We start from the raw sequence: 19920 nt of genomic DNA, 5'->3' as shown, positions 1-19920 counted from the left end.
AGGTGGAGCAACAAGCTTCCTCGCTGGTATCTGGCTAGCTCGGCGGGCCACCCAGCCGACTTTTATGCTGGAAAACTACTCTTCCTACTTGTTGGATGCCATCAAAAGAGTGGAGAAAATGGTGGAAGAGGAAGATGAGGAGCGGCGGAGTGGTGCGGTTCTTGCCCGACGTCTGGCCTCGTTTAAATAGATGGCGGATGGGAGGAGCTCGGTGGTCATTGCGTTTAATGCCAACCAATACTGAACGGACGTCTGGTCGGAGTAGTTTTCCCGGCTTCCACGAGGGTTTAATGGAGGCGTCTGAATGTGACGAGGAGGCATGTTCAGCCGAGGGTGCAGTGGGCGACGCCCTTAGCTGGCGCCCGCTTCGGTGGCGGAGGTAGTGAGAGGTCGCGTCCGCCCTGAGCCGCCTTCAATGTGGAGCGGCGTGCTGTACAACAACATGATTGCTGGCGGGTGACGCCTGTCGGAAAGCGCGCGCGGGAGGGGTTAGGGGTTTTTGGTAGGCTAGGGCGGTCAGAAGCGGGATTTGGATCGGTCCGGACTCCCGCAAACCTCTGCGACGTTTGTCTTTAGTTTGCATGAGAAAATGCATCCGGATTGCGCCGCAGAACAATATAGGACCGCGTTGGATGGCTTCCGCAGTCCGGATAACACGGCTCAAATGGTCGTGGAAGGTTTGAGGATGGGCTTTGGAGATGCCCTTAGATATTCTCTTCACTACATCAGATTTTGCCATGTGTACTCTCCAGAAGTTCTAGTTGAGCTTAGGCACAATCATAATGTAGTATATACTTCCTCCGTTCCATAATGTAGTGTCTATAGATTTTCTCAAAAGTCAAACATTACAAAGTTTGACCGTATTTATAGAGAAAAATAGGTACATCTAGAATACCAGATGCACATCATTGGATACATCATGACTTATATTATTGAAATGTACATGTATACTATTGTAGATGTATATAATTTTTTCTATAAACTTGGTCAAAGTTGGCAAAATTTGACTTTTAAAAAAATCTATAGACACTACATTGTGGAATGGAGGGAGTACCACATTATGTGCACAACCCTCAAACGAAGACACCCATCTGTTATTCAATATTCTTTTGTACTTTAAGTCTCCAAATTTTTTATATTAAGAGAAGTGCTATTCACTTTTTGTTATATCATTTATTACATTGCACAACATGCACAAAATACAACCGTTTCTCATTTGTTCTAGACACCTCTTTTTTTTAACATCAGTACAGACACAAGCGCTCATATATACGCGCATACACTCATCCCTATGAATGCACATACGCACACCCTACCCCTATGAGCGCCTCCAAAAGACTGAGCCGACATATCATCTTGATATTTATGAAGTCACCGTAGGCGCCTCGTCGTCGACAGGAACGTCTCCTCCCACTGAATGCGCATCGCCGAAAATCCTGAAATAAATCCAGAAATAAATGCAAGCACCAGGATTTAAACCCTGATGGGCTCGAATACCACAATCCCTCTAACCATCCAACCACAGGTTGGTTCGCGTTCTAGACACCTCTTTACTATATGATTTTTGTTTGTTTTGGTTCAAATATGTGGCAGCATCTTCCCAAAGTCCACTTTCTCTTTGCAGATTGACTATTTATACCTACTCTTATATATTTTGCACTTGTTTTGTGTAGAACTCCATCCGTCGCAAAATAAGTGCAAAATAAGTGTTGCTGATATAATACAAAATTGTACTAAATCAATGAGATCTATATCGGGACGGAGGAAGTACATACACCACACAGTCATGCCATCGAATATTTTGTAGTCATAATTTGATTTTTGATGGAATGAGCATGCAAACCTGAACCTATATCTTATATGTTTCATCCGTATGTGACTTCGAATTTATATGTTTGCCTATTATAACGTGGTAAATCGATATGGCTAATATTTGGAGACGGTGCGTAGGCAAAGCGTTGCACCGGACGCTCACGCGCGTAATGCATGTCACGGGTCCCACACGCCGCTCGAGCCCTCCCCACCTAATTCAGAAAAAAAACTGCTCTAGGCCACTCGTTTCTATCCAGATGCATCCCTCCTCTGCTTTTCTTCTCCCCAAATCTAGCAGCCCACCCAATCTCTATCCCATACACATCCCTCCTCTTGCTTTTCTTCTCCTCAAATCCATGGCACCTCGTACTGCATCGAGGAGACGGGCGGGTGCTGGAGGGGCGCCGCTGTTGTGCTACCACAGATCGACGGTGGCGTCGTGCCGTGCGGCGTGCTGCTGCAAGCCTTCACCATGGACGGTCGATGCCATGGTGGAATGAGCCACCGTCGATTTTGTTGCGCGCGGCGGCAAGGAGCTACAACCCCCTGTTCGGTATAGCCGCAAGCCCGTTGTTGGTTTTAAGCTGCATCCGATGGCGCCACGCCGACGGGAAAGCTACAACCGGCTACCACAGGAGGTACAACCATCGGTGGCAGAGCTGCAACCAGCTGCAAGAGAAGTTGCCGCCGCGGGGGGCCACTGGTGCTGGAACCGGCTCCCCGTTTTGCTGGAAGCGTATGCCGGAGATGTTGGAACCGGCGCCCAGATTTGCTACAACCATGACAATGAAGTGTGGCGATAACACCGTCTTTTTTGCTGCAACCGGCAATAGGAAAGCTACAACCGGCTACCAAATTTGCTACAACTAGCTACCGCCAACGTCCACTACTAGGAAAAGGCCTACTAGTAGCGCACCATACTAGTGGCGCACCAGTAGTGCGCCATTAGTATCTGCAGTGCGTGGTCAATATGCTTAATCTCAGGTCAAATCGCACTCCGTGGTCAAACTTCCCAAAAGGTCACCCATCCTCACACTACTCCAGCTCAAGCACGCTTAACTTCAGAGTTTTATCCAACCCCAGCACCAGCTCACTTCACAAGCACTTGTTGATATATCTAGCATATCAATCCTATTAAACTTTATTGATGTTTAGGACTTTGTTCATGTTCATGAGTGTGATAAAATTTTGAAAAATTATTTCAAACTTCCGTTCATATTATGTATCATATTTAAAAAAATCCGAAAAAAAATTCGAAACTAATTTTTTTCTGTTACTAGTGGCGCACCTAGCAAAGGTGCGCCTCTAGTAAGTTTGAATTTTTTTGTCTTCAGATCTTAAAAGCCCCGTAACTTTTATTCTGTTACGTTTTTGAGGATTTTGAAAATGTTTAACGGGGTTCCCCGTTAAATTTGGATGTAACTTTTTGAGTAGATGATTTTTCATATAAATTTTTTCCACCCAAGTTAGTATGCAAAAGTTATGTCCATTTTACAAATTCTAGAGAGATTTTGCAAATAAAGTCGAAATTCACATTTGCAAATTTTCCCAACAACTAGACCACATATCAGATGGGAAACTTATTTTCTTTTATTTTTTGACATTTCCATCTTTTTCTTTTATTTTTTTTAAACTTAAAAGGCGGTCCAGGGGTGCATTCGATGGAATTTTTGGGCCAAGTTAGTAATGGCGCACACATGGTGCGCCATTATTAGTTTTGAAAAAAAATTGATTTTTTTTAAAAAAATTATTAATGGCGCACCGTGGGTGTGGTGCGCCATTACTAGTTCAACTAGTAATGGCGCACCACACCCTGGTGCGCCACTACTAGTTTTGAAAAAAAATTGATTTTTTTTGGAAAAACATTACTAGTGGCGCACCGTGGATGTGGTGCGTCATTACTAGTTTAACTAGTAATGGCACACCACACCCTGGTACGCCATTACTAGTTTTGAAAAAAAAATTGTTATTAATGGCGCACCGTGTATGTGATGCGCCATTAGTATTTGGACACTAATGGTGCACCAACATATGATGCGCCATTAGTATATAGTAGTGGCGCACCGCATGTCTGTTGCGTCATTAGTGTCCATATCATCTATAGCCCTTTTCCTAGTAGTGGTCTTTCGATTTTTTTCGCCGGATCCATGTTTTTCTTACTATGGAAACACTCCAAATTTGTTACCACCGTCTTTGTTTTTGCTACCACTGTATTTGAGTTTTGCTACCATTCCCTTTTTTGTTGGAACCAGCGATTTTTTTTTGTTGGATCCGATGTTTTGTTTGCTATTACCCTCATCTGCACACGGCCACAACGATGACTTTCACTAAAAAAGCTGCAATCGGAGGTTGATTTTGCTGGATCTGACACTACATTTTTGCTGCATCGGGCGGACTAGCGAGCACTGGTGTTGCAACCGGGTCCTGGAACTGCGGCTGTTCAGGATCGAGAATGGCGAGCAACGACGAGCTGGCGAGGTCATCGGCGCTGGGGGTCGTCGGGGAAGGGGAGGGGGATTCTGTCATGCACACTGTTTGGTTTAGCTCTGGTGCGCTAGAGAAAGGAAGAACCAAGGGGATGGAGCAAGATGACACAGGTGACAGATCTGATGGCTTCCTACACATATATCGTGAGGCTATGGTGCGACCGGCACAAATTTAGGCTGGTGCGCGTGCGCCTATAAGTGCCCAATCGATATTCGGTCGTCACTGTGTAAGACACGTGGAACTTACTAGCCGGTAAAGATGCCGACATGGGCCTGAAACAATGGTAGACAACTCTCCTGTTTTTGGGGTGATGATAGACAACTCAGGTGCTGAAGTAACATGTGAAGGTGATGTGAGCTGGAGAAGGTCAGCCCGGCCCTGCCCTTGAGATTACCACATGCCACGAGTCACCCTGTGCAAAACCGAACCGAAAACCAAAAACCGAATCAAAAAAACAAAACCAAACCAAAAAATCGATTTTTTCAGGTTTGAGGTTCAAGTTCAGTTTCCAAATCTGGAAACCATTAAACAATCGGGTTTTTCGGTTAAAAACCAATGGTTTTTGGTTAAACCGAAATAAACCGAAACTAGCTTCGTTCCGTGTTAAACAACCGACGACTTGAGCTGATCCCTCCCGTCGCACCTACTTTTATAGCGATCCACCCATCTCCTTGCTGCTGGCTTCGTGATGTGGTACTAAATTTTGCGGCACGGCTGGTGCACGCTGGCGCCTGGCGCTTGGGCATGGGCCTTGGGCTGCCTAGCGCAAGAGCTAGAGGATGGCTCAGTGCTTGGGCCAGGACGTGACCCAGGAGTATGGACGCTAAGAGCATCTCCACATGTTCGGCCTCCCAGGGCGCAGAAAAACCGCGGCCTGCGGGCGAGCCGGCGCTAGTTCGGCCACTGGGGCCGGACTAGCTCCTAGTCACGCCCCCGGTCGCCCCCACCAGCCACGGCAAATTCAAACATAGTCGTTCCGCGCCTAAAATAGACGCCACAATCCGACGATCAAGCGGCCTAGATCGGCGGCCGGATGAAATGTTCGGCGTACAAAAAAGCAGGAAAGGACGAAAGCGCGCATCAGGCGGCGAGGTCGGCCTCCGGCGTCGCCGGAGTCGGCGTGCGCGGGCTTGACGGGGCCTCTGTGCTTGGCGGCATGGCTTCTGTGCTGCGGGCAGTCTCGGCGGCATCAGCGGTCGGACTTGGCGGCGGCGCCGGCGTGTGCGTGGGCGTCGTGGGCGTGGGCGTCGTCGTCGAGGGAAGCTGGTCCAGGATGAGGCCAACATGCGCCCTGTACCACGCCTTGACCGCCTCGTCGGTGCTCTGGAGCATGTCCGCCCCGCCCAGCAGGAAAGCCAGGTCGGTGTTCCTCTTCTTCGCGGCGACGTTGGTCCGGAGTAAGTCGAGCTTAACGGCGCTGGTCGACATCAACGCCGACCAGCGCGCCTCGATCATCTCTTCCCGAAGGGCGGCCCGGACCTGTGCGTCGACGAGGCAGTGCTGGATGGACTCTTGCACGCAGTTGTGGCCGCGTCGGCGTGCTTCCCCTTCTTGGCACCTTTGTTGCCGTCCGGCCGCCCATCTGACGCGCCCGGAGCCGGCGCGTCAGGCTTGTAGGTCTCCTTGGCCTTCTCGAGGGTGCGCCGGACTTCCCCCCACTTGTCGCACTTGTCGATGCGCTTGTAGACGTGGAGGTACTTGAACTCGGCGTCGCTGTTGCCCTGCCGATACAGACCGAACATACGCAGCAACTGCGCGGGGACGAACAAACAGTTGGCGAGTGAACGGCGAAAAGAGGCGGGAGGCCGGCATGGCATACCTGATCCTCAATGCTGGTGCCGCTCTCCGGGCGACCGGCGACCTCCTCGACGGCCCCATGTCATTTGTTGCACGCCCCCTGGATACGCCCCCAATGGTTCGTCATCGCCTTCGTCCCGCGCTGCATGTAGACGCCTTTGAAGTAGGGGTCGACGAGTTTGCGCTCGTCGAACTCGGCCTTGATGCGCGCCCAGTACGTCTCGATGCTCTGGTTCGCGCCGGTGGTCGGGTCGAGGCAGGCGACTTTCCATGCTTCGGCGAGGCATTCCTCCTCTTTGGACGCCCACTTGATGCGCGGCTATGGCCTGGCCGGCACACCTTCTTCTTCTTGCGCCCCCTCGCCGGCTCCTCCTCCTCCTCCTCGTCCTGCTCCTCCTGCTCTTCATCGCCGTAGACGTAGCCGAGCTCGCCGTCCATGCCGGCAGTGAGATCCACCATCTCGTCCATGGTGAACCGGGAGACGCGGTGGCAGCGGCCGAACCTTCCGCGATGATGTCGTCCATGTCGGCCTCGGTCACGTCAGCGCCGCCGAGGTGAGAGAAGGGCAACGCGCAACAATGGAGAGGGGGCGTAGGGGTGGACGCGTACGTGGGCGGCGAGTAGTTGTATGGAGGATACTGCATGCCGGTGAAGGCGGGCGAGGGCGTGCGCTGGGCCGGGTGGCCATGGGGGAAAATGACGTTCGGGTTGAACTCACCGTGTGCGTCCCCGTCGGCGTAGCCCGACGACCCCTATGGCTGCGGCGTCGGAGACCCGACGCCTTGCTGGCCCCAGGGCGCGTACTGCGCGTGGTTGCCTGGGGGATTCATCATCCCCGCGCGAGCCGCCTCGGTCTCGGCCTGGCCATCGGCAGCGGCGCCCGCAGCCGCGCGCGCCACGTTGTCATGGGCCTTCTTGGCGAGGGCCCTGTTCCGCCGGTCGGCGGTGACGGCCTCCCGTCGTTGTACTTCCACCCTCCAGTCGGCGTTTGACATGCCCGGCGGCTTGGACGGCGGCGCGCTCGGCTTCCTCTGCTTCGGCTGGGCGACGGAGGCGGTCGCGGTTGCCGCGGCGCGGGGGACGGCGTACTTCTTCGGTAGCATGGCGGCCGGCTGGGAGGCGAGCGGGAGGGAGAATGGCGGGAGGAAAGGGGTAAATGGAAGGGAAGTGGGGGGAAAGTTGGAAGAAACGGCGGAAAGAGGCGCTCGACTCGCCGACAGGGCGGACCCGCACGCCGGGTTCTGCCTGGGTCCGCCGGCACCAATTTCGATCCGAGCCGACGAAAAACGGGCTTCTGGGAGGGCGACTGGGCCGTTTTTTCGGCGCTGGTGCGGAAAAATCGCCTGGGGAGGGCCTGTTGGGGGCGCAGCTGGAGATGCTCTAATCCTCAAAAGAAAAAAAAGGAGCCTGAAGGCTACAAACTTGTGGTGTTTCATGCCATATTTTTTCCACGTAAAAAATCTAGAGGTAGTGCATGCGGTGCTCTTTCCTTGTCTTGTCCTCAGATTTTGCTAGTACGTAGATACATCTTTGTGAATGCCTCAGCGGTCATATATTGCCTCGATCTGGTGCACGTCGTATGTACATAATACACCAAATCATGTCTGCCATCTAATGATTTAATTTACATACACAGTTCTCCAAAAAAAAAAACTAACCTACATACACAGATTGAATCATGTGATAAAAAAAGTATGCATTGTTCAAAAATTCGCGTGAACTTTGGTTATTTTGGTTATTACCGAAACCAAACCGAAATTAAATGGTTATTACCGAAACCAAACCGAAACTAAATGGTTATTACCGAAACCGAACCATATCTATATATAAAACCGTATAAACCGAAGTATAAAAACCTTATAAACCGAACCGAATTAAACCGAAAAACCGAATGCACACCCTGATTTTTTCCCCACGAGTGCAAAGACCAGACCAACAAATATACTTTACCAGTGTTATTCCGAGTGGGGTTAGTGGTAACTAGGAGGCACCGGGAAGGGTCCAAAACCGTCTTTCTGGAATGGTCACTGCAGTCAGGCACATACTTTGATCCATCCCACTGAAAAGGGTTCAACTCACATCACGACATCGTGACCTCCCTTATGAAACTTAAAAAATACTAGCGGGTAGTGCGCGGCAGCACGCCGCGCCCCGATGTTTCGTTTGAGATTTGTTTTCATTGAGTTTTTGAGAATTTGTTCCACATTGTGATATGAGTATCTCTACTCCTAATGTCTCAGTTGGTAGGTCGCGTTCCGGGTTTTATTTTCGTCCCACCATTTTCGTCCGATTTTTTTTCGCTGGTTTTTTTCGTCCCCCTCCCACCACCCCCTCGCACAAAAAAAAACCACGTTCCAATGATTTTTTCACCTCTCTCACCCCCTCGTTTCTCCTCACGCATAGCATAGGGTTCCTCTCGAGAGAGGTGCGCCGCCGCCGCCGGATTCCTCCTCCCGGTGAAAAGTCCTTCCCCTACCTTCTTCCTTCATGGTAAGCGATCTCCAGCCCCCTACCTCCCGCATCTTCGCCGCCAGCCTCCTCCCACGCGCGCTAGGGTAGCCTGCGTCCTACCATCTCTGCGGCGCCGCCTGCGACTTCACCAGCATGTAAATCCCTGTAGATGCGGGGAGCTCGACATGGAGGATTGCCTTCGCCAGGCTGAGGGGTCGACCTGGAAGCCGCCTTGAATGACCACAACGGATCTGGCCATCAGCGAGTAGGCCGAGCCTCCTGCTCCGGCCACGGCCATCCCGACGTCGGATCTGGTGCTCATGCTATGTTCTTCTCCTCGTGCAACCCCTCCCCCATGTTTATTTTGGTTCGTCCTTGATCCCACCCATGCTGATTTTGTACCTCACGATGTACCACCTCTTCTTATGTTTCTGGATTCTTTTTGTAGCCTCTGTCCTACCCCGCTCTGCATCAACTAACTCGGCGCTGCATGATCCTGGGGCAGCGAGGTTGATCGGATGGTGTTCGTCATGTTAGGAAGATGAGTGTGTAACTCGTGGAGTGCAATCTGTTGCGTGTTAGGAAGTGGCCGTGACCTTGATGGGTTGGGGCTCGCCTCCCACACTTCTCTTCCTCGTGTACAACAACCATGGCGGCCCCTACATATGCTTGATCTAAAAATCCCTTGAATTCGTTGCCCAAGTTGAATCCTATGACCTGACTGTCTGTCATGGTGCAGGTGTCGAATTGTTGATGGAGGCTTTAGGTCGTCCTTCTCAAGGAGCTGAGGCTGGCCATTAAGGATCTGGGGTGAAGGTCATGTCATCTCTTCTCGTGGCTCTAATGCCCACTGCTTCCACTGCTTATATTTTGAGCTCTTTGATCTGAGCAAAAACCATGGGAAGGTGAAGTTTACTTCCTTGGTTTGACTGAATTATGCATTCATCTTATGACACATTGAACTTTAGGAATTAAACTTTGGAAGTTCGGTAATGATATGTTATAATAATTATTTGAGTGATTCCATAGTTTACTTTTCTGTAGCATAGGGCTAAATGTTGTAATCCTCAGCAGCTCTCCTAAAATGATTCAGACCACTGAGGCTTACCACATATACTAAAAGGAACATGACTGGTTTTCTTGCATTTAATCCGACGCACACCCTTAATACTTCATGCAATTTCCTACAATAAAATCCAATTAGGCTCCTACTTCGTAGCGCACACCAATCTGTACTCTATTATGAGTTTGCCATTTAATTAGTTTACAGGAATGTTGCACCAGAAAACATTAATCTGTCTATGATGAACTACAGATTAACTAGGATTTGATCATTTTGAGTATGCACTATTCTGGCATATGAATACTGTTTTAGTTGAACGAACCACATGTTCTGTGTGACTGGTTTGTTGATGTTTTTTTGCAAGAAATCAAACCGAGTGGTGATGGAATAGAGTGTTAAAAGTTATGAAGTTTAGCGTAACATGACTGCACTGGGATTTTGTTCTGTCTTTACCTGCGAATAAGCACCTTCGGTAGTCGGTAGTCATGGCATTGGATTTTGATGTAATAGATAATAAAGCATTATAACAGTTAAAAGTCATGTGACACTTTAATAATATCCTTTGGTGGGCTGTTTGATACCAGTCTACCATTCTCTCTCCTGTATTTGATAGACGGGAGGGATGCATGCACATGACTGCACTGGGATTTTGTTCTATCTTTACCTGTGAATAAGCGCCTTCGGTAGTCGGTAGTCATGGCATTGGATTTTGATGTAATAGATAATAAAGCATTATAACAGTTAAAAGTCATGTGACACTTTGATAATATCCTTCGGTGGGTTGTTTGATACCAGTCTACCATTCTCTCTCCTGTATTTGATAGACGGGAGGGATGCATGCACATGACGGTTGAAGATTTTTCACCTTATATTATTAGTTTCGACAGCCTAACCTCAAGAATTTTGATTTACTGTAACGCCCCCCATGATACAGTTCATTACAACATGAGGGGCCTTGCAATTGTTTAGTGATATATATTTAAAAGTTGCATGTTAAAATGTTTCCAAAGGAATATCTTGGACAGTAGCTTGTTCAACATACCTATGCTGACCTCAATGCTTTGTTGAAAATATCCTGATGTTTATTTTCCAATTTCTGCCGTCCAAAATTCACGGACAGGTACTGCTGAATCAATAGCAGCATGCCAGAAACTGAAGGCAGACAGACCTCCAAGCAGCATTCTGTGTCCTCCCAAAGGACATGCAGCAGCTGCTGCTTTCCAATCCCAAACGAGCCGTACTTCTTCAAGCGAGCCAAGAAAAGGTCTCAAGACTTGGGGACATTGTCTCCCAGACAAGTTTGTAGCAGTTCACTTTTTCTTCGTACTATTAATATTGCAATTCTTTTATCCACAGAGTAAAAAATTCGTACGATTTTTTATACATGGGTGCTGGCCTGCTGGATTTGACTCACTTTTATCCACAAAGTCTAAAATTTACACGCATTTTTTATATATACATGGCTGCTGGATTTGACTTAAATTACCTTTGTGTCTCACCTAATATGATTCCACTAAAAAAAGTTTCATTGAAGAAACAGTAACATAACCAAATGATTTATTGTCTTGGTTCCTTTTTTATCTGCAGAAACTATATAGCTTAAGAAATCATATTTTACATTATGTAACAGTCCTGAGCATCCTCCATTAAAAATAAATAGGCAAGATTATTCAGATTGAGGATCTTAAGGAGTGATGTTAATGGTTGGTCTTATAGCTGGATGCCCATCAAATTGTAAGTACATAAGCATTCAGTTCTTCTATAATTTGTACGACAATACAATTTGGATGTTACATGTAAACAATGTTACCCCTTACAGATAAAATTGTAGCAAACCAAGCCAGCATAATCTATGTCCCTTTAAGAGGATGGTGGATGCCGGTATAATATCTATGTAGTGCATTTTTGGATTATGTAGAAGCTTCCAATTATTTAGAATGAGTACGGAACACAAACCGATGTGCTTGGTCTGTGCTTTGTGTTTCTATCACGACCTTTTTTAGAAGGCGCCAAGATGAATGTTAATTCATTAGAGGAGAATCAATCAAGCGATTTTATTTGCGAAATAAGTTTTTAATAACCATATTTCCACTTCATGGTGATTTGATAACCAATTTATGGTTTCTTCCACTTTAATTGGGAAAGATGCTGGGGTGCGAACTGTCCCAACAACGACACTTCTGCCTGCTGACTGCGTGAAGGACTGCCTGGCTCAACCTCTATCTCAATGGTAAGTTTCTCTCTTTTTCTATCTTCTGGTCTCCTTGATTTTGGCTTTTGAGAAAGGATTGAAAGTAGTTTGTGCGATTCAGTTAACTCAATGCCCAACAATGTCGTCAATTGTGAGCAAGCAGTTACTTCAAATTTCATTGCCCAAATGCCGTATGTACGTACCCTGAGTACAAGAGACGATGGATGCAAAAGGTACTTCTGCGACAGTAAGATTAGATAGTCAAATTTTCTATACAAGCATCAATGTGCATTGGTATTGCAACTTCTGACATGGGATTTTTGTGTAGTCAGAAAATTAGGAACCTGAAGGGAAAATGGAAGGCGGCTTTGATCGACATTCAGCCCAGGTAACCTCAGCTTGCCCACTACTTACATTCATACTTCTTTTCATTTATCTCTTCTGCTCAATACAGGGGAACATCAAAGCTCATATGATTTTGCCCTTGTTTTTGCAGAGTACAAGGATGATCCCTACATCTATACTTTTGATATGCTGAAGCACATTGGCATTGAGCCAAGGCAGGTTTGTGCTGCACAAATTCTGTTAAATGTGGTTGGCACATCTATAACTCATTCCCCGTGCCTCTTGCACGGCGGCGGCACAGATGTAGGGCAGTGGTGGCGGGTGCATATGTAGGGCAGCGGGAGCGGGTACAACCATCTTAGGGAGATCCTCTTCTCATATCATGCCCAGTTGTTACTCCTCCATTCGCTCGCCTCTCACCATATGTTCTACAATAGCACGATGGCGGCGGCACAGATGTGTGCAGCGGTGATGTTCTGCTCAAGGAGAGTCTCTGGCGGCTCGGCGGGGATGCGCCGACCCTCTCTACGTCAGCATTTTCTGGCGGCATCCACCCCATCCATCGATGGTGTGGCGCCTTTGATCCAGGAAAGGAGGTAGTGGCCTTCTTCAGTGGTGTGTTGGATGTGCCGTGCTGGGGCCCGTAGCTGCTTGGCGACGGCATGCCCCACTGGTGTCAGGCCCTCTCTCCTTCGAGCTGGTGCAATTTTGTTCTTGCTGCAGCATTCCATGAGGACCTCGATGTTTTCGGCTCCTCTCTCTATTTCAGTCTACAGACTACATCAATTAAGGTTCAACTGTCTTATGTCTCTACTTTGTAGATTGTATACATGCACAAGCTAAATATCGGTTGCAAGAGGTTGGATGAAGATGCAACACATTCATGTAATTATGTTGCTCCTGCACTGTGTTTATGCACATTTTTTAGGTGATTGTTCATTATTTAGTCAACTTCCTTATGTTTGTAATTTGTGTGATTGTGCACATTTTTTAGGTGATTATTTATACCTTTTAATTTGTGTAAAGTTCATGTTTGTAATGACTAATGAGGTGGCACTCTTGAAAAGTGAGAAATTATGCAGTATATCCACTTTCTTCTGTCTATTTTAAGTATTATTGTTGGTCTGCAGTATGAATCACTACACGCTGGAGAAGTTCCTGGAGGCGATCAGGAGCAGAGGCATCAAGATATGCCCTGGGTGCAATGCCTCGCAGGCTGTAGCACCTGCCCAGGTAAGTTCGTACTGTACCTGGACTGCAATTTGGTTTTATCTCTCCTCTCCTCCATTATTTTCATGTTCTCTAGAGGCTCCTATATTTGAAAAATTATTAGTAACCTAAAGTGCGCATCTACATGTACTGGGGTTAGGTAAACAACATCAGGTAAACAACGTTCTAGATGAGTTGTTTGAATCAGAAAGGTCGAAGTCCATCCGATAAGAAGTAGACATGAGATGGGTGAGTGCCTGAGTAGTCAGAGGCTCAATACGGCTTTAAGATACTGTGGCCATATAATAAGTACTTTTAAATAAATTCAATTTGATTAAATGTATTTCACATCCAGGCCCTTGTGTTCAACTTTGTATTTATTGTTTACTTGCATAACATTAATCAGAACGTAGGTTCTTGATTTGCTATATGGCATGTGTCTCGGAAACAGACAGGAAATTGCCGAATAGTTATTGGATGGAATTATATTGTGGTTGTAATCTTGAATCGAGACAAATATTTTTCAAAGTTGGGAGATTGAGGTGGATGCTGCAACGCGAGTTTCATATCATCGCGTAACACTGTCTCCTGAAACACCGCATTCTTCCCGTGTGTGGTTGCGTCGGGGCTGTCGCCATCCTCCCCGTGCATCGCATGTGTAGGGGACATGTTTTGTTATACTCTGCGTCGAGGTTCTCCTCGTTGTTCTGAGGGTCGAGGCCACATTATTCAAACCTTTTGTTTTTCTTGGTTTTCATCTGTGATTCAACCTACTTGTTTCAGTTATGCATATGTCGGCAAGACAAGTTTTGCCTGCTCTGCTTCATATCAGTCTCTTCTCATCGCGGCCAGAGCTTGGAAGCAATTCAACTAGGCACCATGACGCTGGATGGAAGTACAACTTCTTGGTTTGGTTATTCGAATGTACTTTGTCCTATTAATCTGTTGGGCAGTTTATGATTGCTTGCTTATGTGATGTAGGTTCTTATATATGGTCTCTAGAAACACTCGCACGCAGACTCTCTGCCCTCGTTCGCCCGCCGCCGCCCTTCGTCCCTTCGCCACCGCCGCTCCATGCCTTCGCCGCTGCCCTCGCCCATCACTCAGTTTGTTATATGGACATGTCGTTAATCTTTTATTTTTGTCAATTTACATTGCAAAAATGGACTTCAATTATTCAATAATTGTGTTTGTGTTATATTGTTTGTCCATTTGAAATTTAATATGTAACTTTTGCAAACTATTTCAAGAGCCCGTGACAACGCACGGGCACTCTACTAGTCTTTGTAGTGAGTAAGATAATAGTTGGGCAATAGTTGTTTCTAGATACAGTTTTTATATTCGTGACTCGCTGGTACATTCATGTGCTGTATTTGGCTTAAACTTGTATGCAGGTTATTGAACATGTTTTCGTTTTGCATGAAAACATAGATATTTATGGATATAGTTATACATGGTTTCAGCGTTAGTGCTACATCCTTAAGATACATGATGGTAGGCGAGACTACAAGTTTACAATGGTACCATTGCTTTTATATTCTACATAGGTAGAACTGAGACATCGATCCTCCAGCTGGGTTGGTCTCTGTAATCTTGTGGTACAGTGCTGAAGCTACCTCTTCTCAAGAGGCCCTTGGTGGCTTGCTTCCGGTGTATACCATAGGCTCATTCCTTTGGTGCTCTTCCTGGCTAGCATCGACAAGATATCTGAAAACTACAGACAGTTTATTTGTACCATCATGGAAATGAAACTATTAGTATCAAGATTATGTGGTTCTCTTCTCTACAGTATAATAAACAGAGGTTACAGATGCAATAAGAAAAAGAATAGTCTTCTGTTACATGTTCTGTACCACAGCTATAAGCAATGCATGAGATATATGAAGATGCAAAATTCCTCGAAAAAGAAAGATGCAAGATGACAAGACTACCTGCTATCGTGGTCTACCTTGGATAGTGCATTACGCTTCTGAAGTTGCTCGATTTGGTTTCCCATCTCAGCTTTACGCTGACTTGGATGTACTTGTGTCAACCTCCATGATCACCTACTTGGTTTCTTGAGTAAACTGGAGATGGACACAGGACTAGAATAAAAAACATAAACATGAAATTTCAGTTGGAGGAGAACGGTTGATCACTGAATAAAATTTTCTGGAGACAATGAATCTTTAAACTGAATCTGATTACTGAATCTAAACAAGAAACCCGAGATGGGTACAATACATTTCATGGTTAATCCCATGAAACAGATACATATAGCTTCCCCAGCGTCAATTCAACTAATCCGAAGTTCAGCTAGTTACAATTGAACATTGTAAACCAGGTTATGCTCTACGTAAGAAGGCCGGAATCAAAATAAGAGCAAGTATAAAATGTAAAGAGGAGCAAGCAAGTCATAGATCCTGTATAATATTGACCATCAGTAAATTCTACAAAATGCATCATTTTTTGTGTGTGTACTCGTACATGATATCTGAAGGATCATCAAACCTCAATACCAGCTGAGTAAGCTAGAGTTGGTTTGGATCTATACACCACCAATTAAAATTCAGATGAGAAGTAAGATCATGGAACTTCACTAAATCGTGTGTATTTAAATTAAGGCACTATCCAAGTTCTTGTCCAAGTATCACATCCAGACCACATCATGGAAAGTAAGAATCAAAGTGGCGAACTGAACTGGAAATGCGTTGGACCAGGGTAGAGACTGTAAGAGGCTGGAGGTGCGAGGGCAAGGAGAACAGCAAAATCAAGATAAATGAAATATTAAACCTAGATCTGAACTACATTGTAATAAGCCAAACATCCTCTCTAGTTATAGATCAAGGTTCGGTTTTTGTACAAGGAACAAAAAGGGAGATGCAATAATGAGTCTATGGTACCTACTGTACTTCGCGGTCTCATTAATTTTTCTGGAGAACATCCTGGTGACTGGATCAATCAGATAATTATCATCTGAAATCACTTCCACAATATCTGTTACAACAAACTAATGGTGTTTAAAATAATTATTGTGCAGATGTATGTCTGATTTTGATTTGAATCAAATGTAAGATAGGCATATTGAATCATGAATCATATATGCATTGCTGCGCCAAAGGAATGTGCAACTCAAAACAGATCCATGGGCCGATAGATAAAAAGAACAGGGAGAGAATAAATATATATCAAAAATCCATTGGCCGATAGCAAAGACAGGGAGCAATGGATCCATGGGCCGATAGATAAAAAGAACAGGTAATATATATATCAAAAATTACCTGAAGTCCTGGAGGAAAAGCAAAGACAGGGAGCAGCTCGGCCCTGCAACTGCAAGATTATGCGAGTGGCGACAGGTCCTGCTGAAAAAAACACAATAAAAGATGATGATATATAGTGTACTCTGTACCCATGTCTTTTTCTCTCAACTGTGCTAATAATGCAATTAAGCTATTTCTGATTCCTAGTATTAGTGGCAAAGAAATAAACATTACATACTACTATTGCAAGGCGCCAAGCCGCGGACTCAGCTGCGATTGCTTGACCCTGAAGAGGCAGCGAGCGCTCATGTGCGTACGTGTAGAACAGTACCTTCTATCACGCGCGTGGTTTCCGAGCACCTGCGTGACTGCACCTGCGCCCCGAACCTGCCCGACCACGGCCAGCTCCTGCTCCACTAAATCTTGCGCCGTGTAGTCGTGCTCGAGGTTGCCGCAGCCTCCGCAGTCCAACGCTCACATGCACCACCACACGCACGCGCACAAGGAAGACCCGCCCTTGCTGCCGCCACGTCACGCAGGCCGGCCGTCCGAGAGGCACGCACGATCAAAAAGCACTTCCGTTGCTTTCAGGCATAGGGGCTCCCGCTCCCGCAGGCTGGGCGGGCTCATGAGGCTGGCGATGCTTAGCTCCATGGATGCATCTCTCCGGGCGTTCCTTTCGGGCCTCAGGCTAGAGGTGGCCGCTGGTGGGGGTGTGGGCGCCGCCGGAATTTGGGAGACAGACCAACGACACTGCAAGATGAGAACCTAGGCAAGAAAGCGTGGCCTTTATATAGTCGCAACCTGTGATGTAGAAATTTCTGGAATCGAGCCCTCGAGAGAACTGGACACGCGGTGTGAAGCGGGGGCAGACAAGATACGCGTGGTATGTACCAAGTAAATCGAATAGCCCAGAAGGCCCGGTCAAAGCGGTGGAGGAAAGAAACGTGCAAGATTGTTTAACCAGTTAAAAAAGCTATGCACAGGATTAACCCAGTCACACGCGTCAAATTGACAAGAGTCATAAAAAAAGTTAAAAATCCAGAAAAAAGAATCCCTTACGGGCCTAGTATTCTTACCTTACGGGCCTAGTATTCTTAGTATATAACCTCCACCCCTCAATTGTCAGAACTAGTCTATAGTACTAAGGGCCTGTTTGGTTTTAAATAAGTCATCAACTTATAAGCCGAAAAATGTAAAAAGTGACTTATTTTGCTAAACAGACCCAACTTATAAGCCACCCCAACTTATAAGCCACACCAACTTATAAGTCACCTGACCACACCTTCCCAACCAATCCATATCATGCATGTGGTGGGGCCCACTCAAAAGAGGGTGACTTATAAATTTTAAGTTGGGGTGAAGCAACTTATGACTTATAATTGGGATGACTTATAAGCTGGGTCTGTTTGACAAAATAAGTCAACTTTTTCACTTTTCGACTTATAAGTTGGTGACTTATTTGAAACCAAACAAGCCCTTAGGTGACAATGAAACATGCATGATTTATAGGTCACTGGTTTTAAGTCACTTGACTTATAAGTTGATGACTTATTTGAAGCCAAACAGATCCTAATAGATTGATAAGAAATAAAATCATATGACGACACACATGATTTTATTACTTAAAGTATTCTATTGTTCCTGATAGCAGTCCTGAGCTGAAGCCAAAGTGGACCTTCTGCGACTGAGCAGAAACCGTAGACCTCTGGCTGCATTTTCCCTTCCTTTCATGCCATGCCGGAGACTGAACCCATCCATGTACTACCAGGAACGTTGCTGCTGGATGGATCCTCGGCTGCAGGGAATCCCGGCCCGGCAGGGTCCTACGTGGAGCGTGGCGAGGTTTGACACACAGGGAGGAGCGCCGTGCGTGTCGAAAACGGCCTCACGTTTCCGGAGGCAGCAGCGACTGTGTCAGGGTTCCCCTGCTCACCGCTGCGCCGTTGGCCCCACCTCTGGTGAGCCCCCCACGTGTCCTGCGTCTCTCCATGGCCCCTCTCTGGCCATCTGCGATTCTGTGGATGGATGAAATGGCCTGTGTCGATGCTGGGATCGGTCTTCCACCTCGGCTTATGGACCTGGTGTGATTAGGAGAACAAAGAGAGACTGTTGCTAGTTGCTAATCACTCACTGGATTGGGGCTTAGTTTCTAATCTTGCTGGCCAGGAAATGGTGTACATGAACACAAGTCCTTACCTAACATATGCCCCCTGTGTAAAGAATTATAAAAGCCTTTATATCACAGAGCTCACTACATTAATGATCTATAAACGGAGAACGGCGATGGCGCGGACGGGCTCACGCGCTCCTGCTATCTGGCAAGGACGGAGCGGCGACGCGTGGCGTATAGTATTAAATGCAATCGTATGTACAAAACATCGTTACGTACGTTCGCAAGCGAGTTGCCGAAACGGTGACGTCGAACATAACGGGAGGAATCGGTCCAGGGTAGGATTGTCCCGTTGGTACAGGTGTGGTATGACTGTTCACGTTAAAAGTCAGTCTTGTGCGTCCGTTACATAAACGCTGCGTGCGGGATGGGTACTGTATGTGTGCATACATTGTGGAGGTCAGCCAGATAGGATGCTCATCTAGCAGTAAGAATGCAGATCTGAATTTTTTTTTGACTCGTGCGTGCAGGCTTCAGTTCATGGCAGAGCTGATGGCGTGTCACTGGCGGATGGAGATCTGAAAGAAGAACCTGAAGTCCATATCTCGTCTTTCAGCTGTGGAGGAGGTGGCTACATATGATACAGAAGACCATATTTTTGCTGACGGTGATGACTCCACAAACGCGAGCAGCTGCTGCGAGTCAACTACCAAAGTCGCTCGTGGATCCACCACCGACGACGATGATGGCGCCACACCAGCTAAGCGGGCACAACTTGATGAATGAAAAAATGGCCGCTTCCTTCGGATTTTGTTTTTATTTTTATTTTTCCGCACGCATTTTTGACTTTTTAAACGGGTTTTTTTCTAGGTTTTTCGATGTTTTGGTTTTCCATCGGTCATCCTTAGCTTTTCGATAAAAAAAATTACGTGAAAAACACGTTTTTTTCTTCTTTCGCGAGAGTCACGGTTTTGCTTTCGCGAGTCACGGCTGACTCTCGGAACGGAAAAAAATACGTTTTTTGTTTTTTTTAATTTCCCGAGAGTCACGGTTTTGCTTCTGCGAGAGGTACGGGTGTGCTTTCGCGAGAGTCACGGCCATGCCTGTCGGAAACGAAAAAATGTGTTTTCTGTTTTTTTCCTTTCACGAGAAGCACGGTTTTGCTTCGGCGAGAGTCATGGCCGTGCCTCTCGTAAACGAAAAAAGAACACGT

General features: G+C 46.6%; 1 protein-coding gene and 1 long non-coding RNA gene across 19 annotated transcripts; one reads left to right on the top strand and one right to left on the bottom strand.

The window, feature by feature from the left end:
• Positions 1 to 8455: 8455 nt before the first annotated feature.
• On the top strand, positions 8456 to 14715 carry LOC123159456 (uncharacterized). 17 transcript variants are annotated; one of them, XR_006479709.1, is made up of 11 exons: positions 8456 to 8586; positions 8717 to 8914; positions 8996 to 9452; positions 10731 to 10908; positions 11756 to 11840; positions 11923 to 12034; positions 12130 to 12189; positions 12298 to 12365; positions 12448 to 12846; positions 13277 to 13379; positions 14139 to 14282. XR_006479709.1 is itself a non-coding variant. In XM_044577297.1 (5 exons), exons 2-5 carry the CDS (start codon positions 9445 to 9447, stop codon positions 14537 to 14539), a joined length of 426 nt encoding a protein of 141 aa, XP_044433232.1. In that variant the 5' UTR covers positions 8481 to 8914; positions 8996 to 9444; the 3' UTR covers positions 14540 to 14715. The 17 variants fall into 17 exon arrangements, 2 of the variants coding, with proteins under 2 accessions (XP_044433232.1, XP_044433231.1); XR_006479710.1 differs by adding an exon at positions 12968 to 13031 and having other exon boundaries at positions 8487 to 8914; XR_006479711.1 differs by adding an exon at positions 12968 to 13074 and having other exon boundaries at positions 8487 to 8914.
• A 43-nt stretch (positions 14716 to 14758) lies between these two features.
• On the bottom strand, positions 14759 to 17338 carry LOC123159457 (uncharacterized). Of its 2 annotated transcripts, none has more exons than XR_006479720.1 (4): positions 16926 to 17338; positions 16616 to 16696; positions 15287 to 15421; positions 14759 to 15069 (listed from the first exon to the last, which is right to left on the bottom strand). It is a non-coding gene; the product is annotated as an uncharacterized lncRNA (long non-coding RNA). The 2 variants fall into 2 exon arrangements; XR_006479719.1 differs by having other exon boundaries at positions 14761 to 15062.
• Positions 17339 to 19920: the final 2582 nt, after the last annotated feature.

The sequence above is a fragment of the Triticum aestivum genome, chromosome 7B (genome assembly GCF_018294505.1).
Source record: "Triticum aestivum cultivar Chinese Spring chromosome 7B, IWGSC CS RefSeq v2.1, whole genome shotgun sequence".
Taxonomy (NCBI): Eukaryota; Viridiplantae; Streptophyta; class Magnoliopsida; order Poales; family Poaceae; genus Triticum; species Triticum aestivum.
This window is presented reverse-complemented; position numbering and strand designations above follow the sequence as displayed.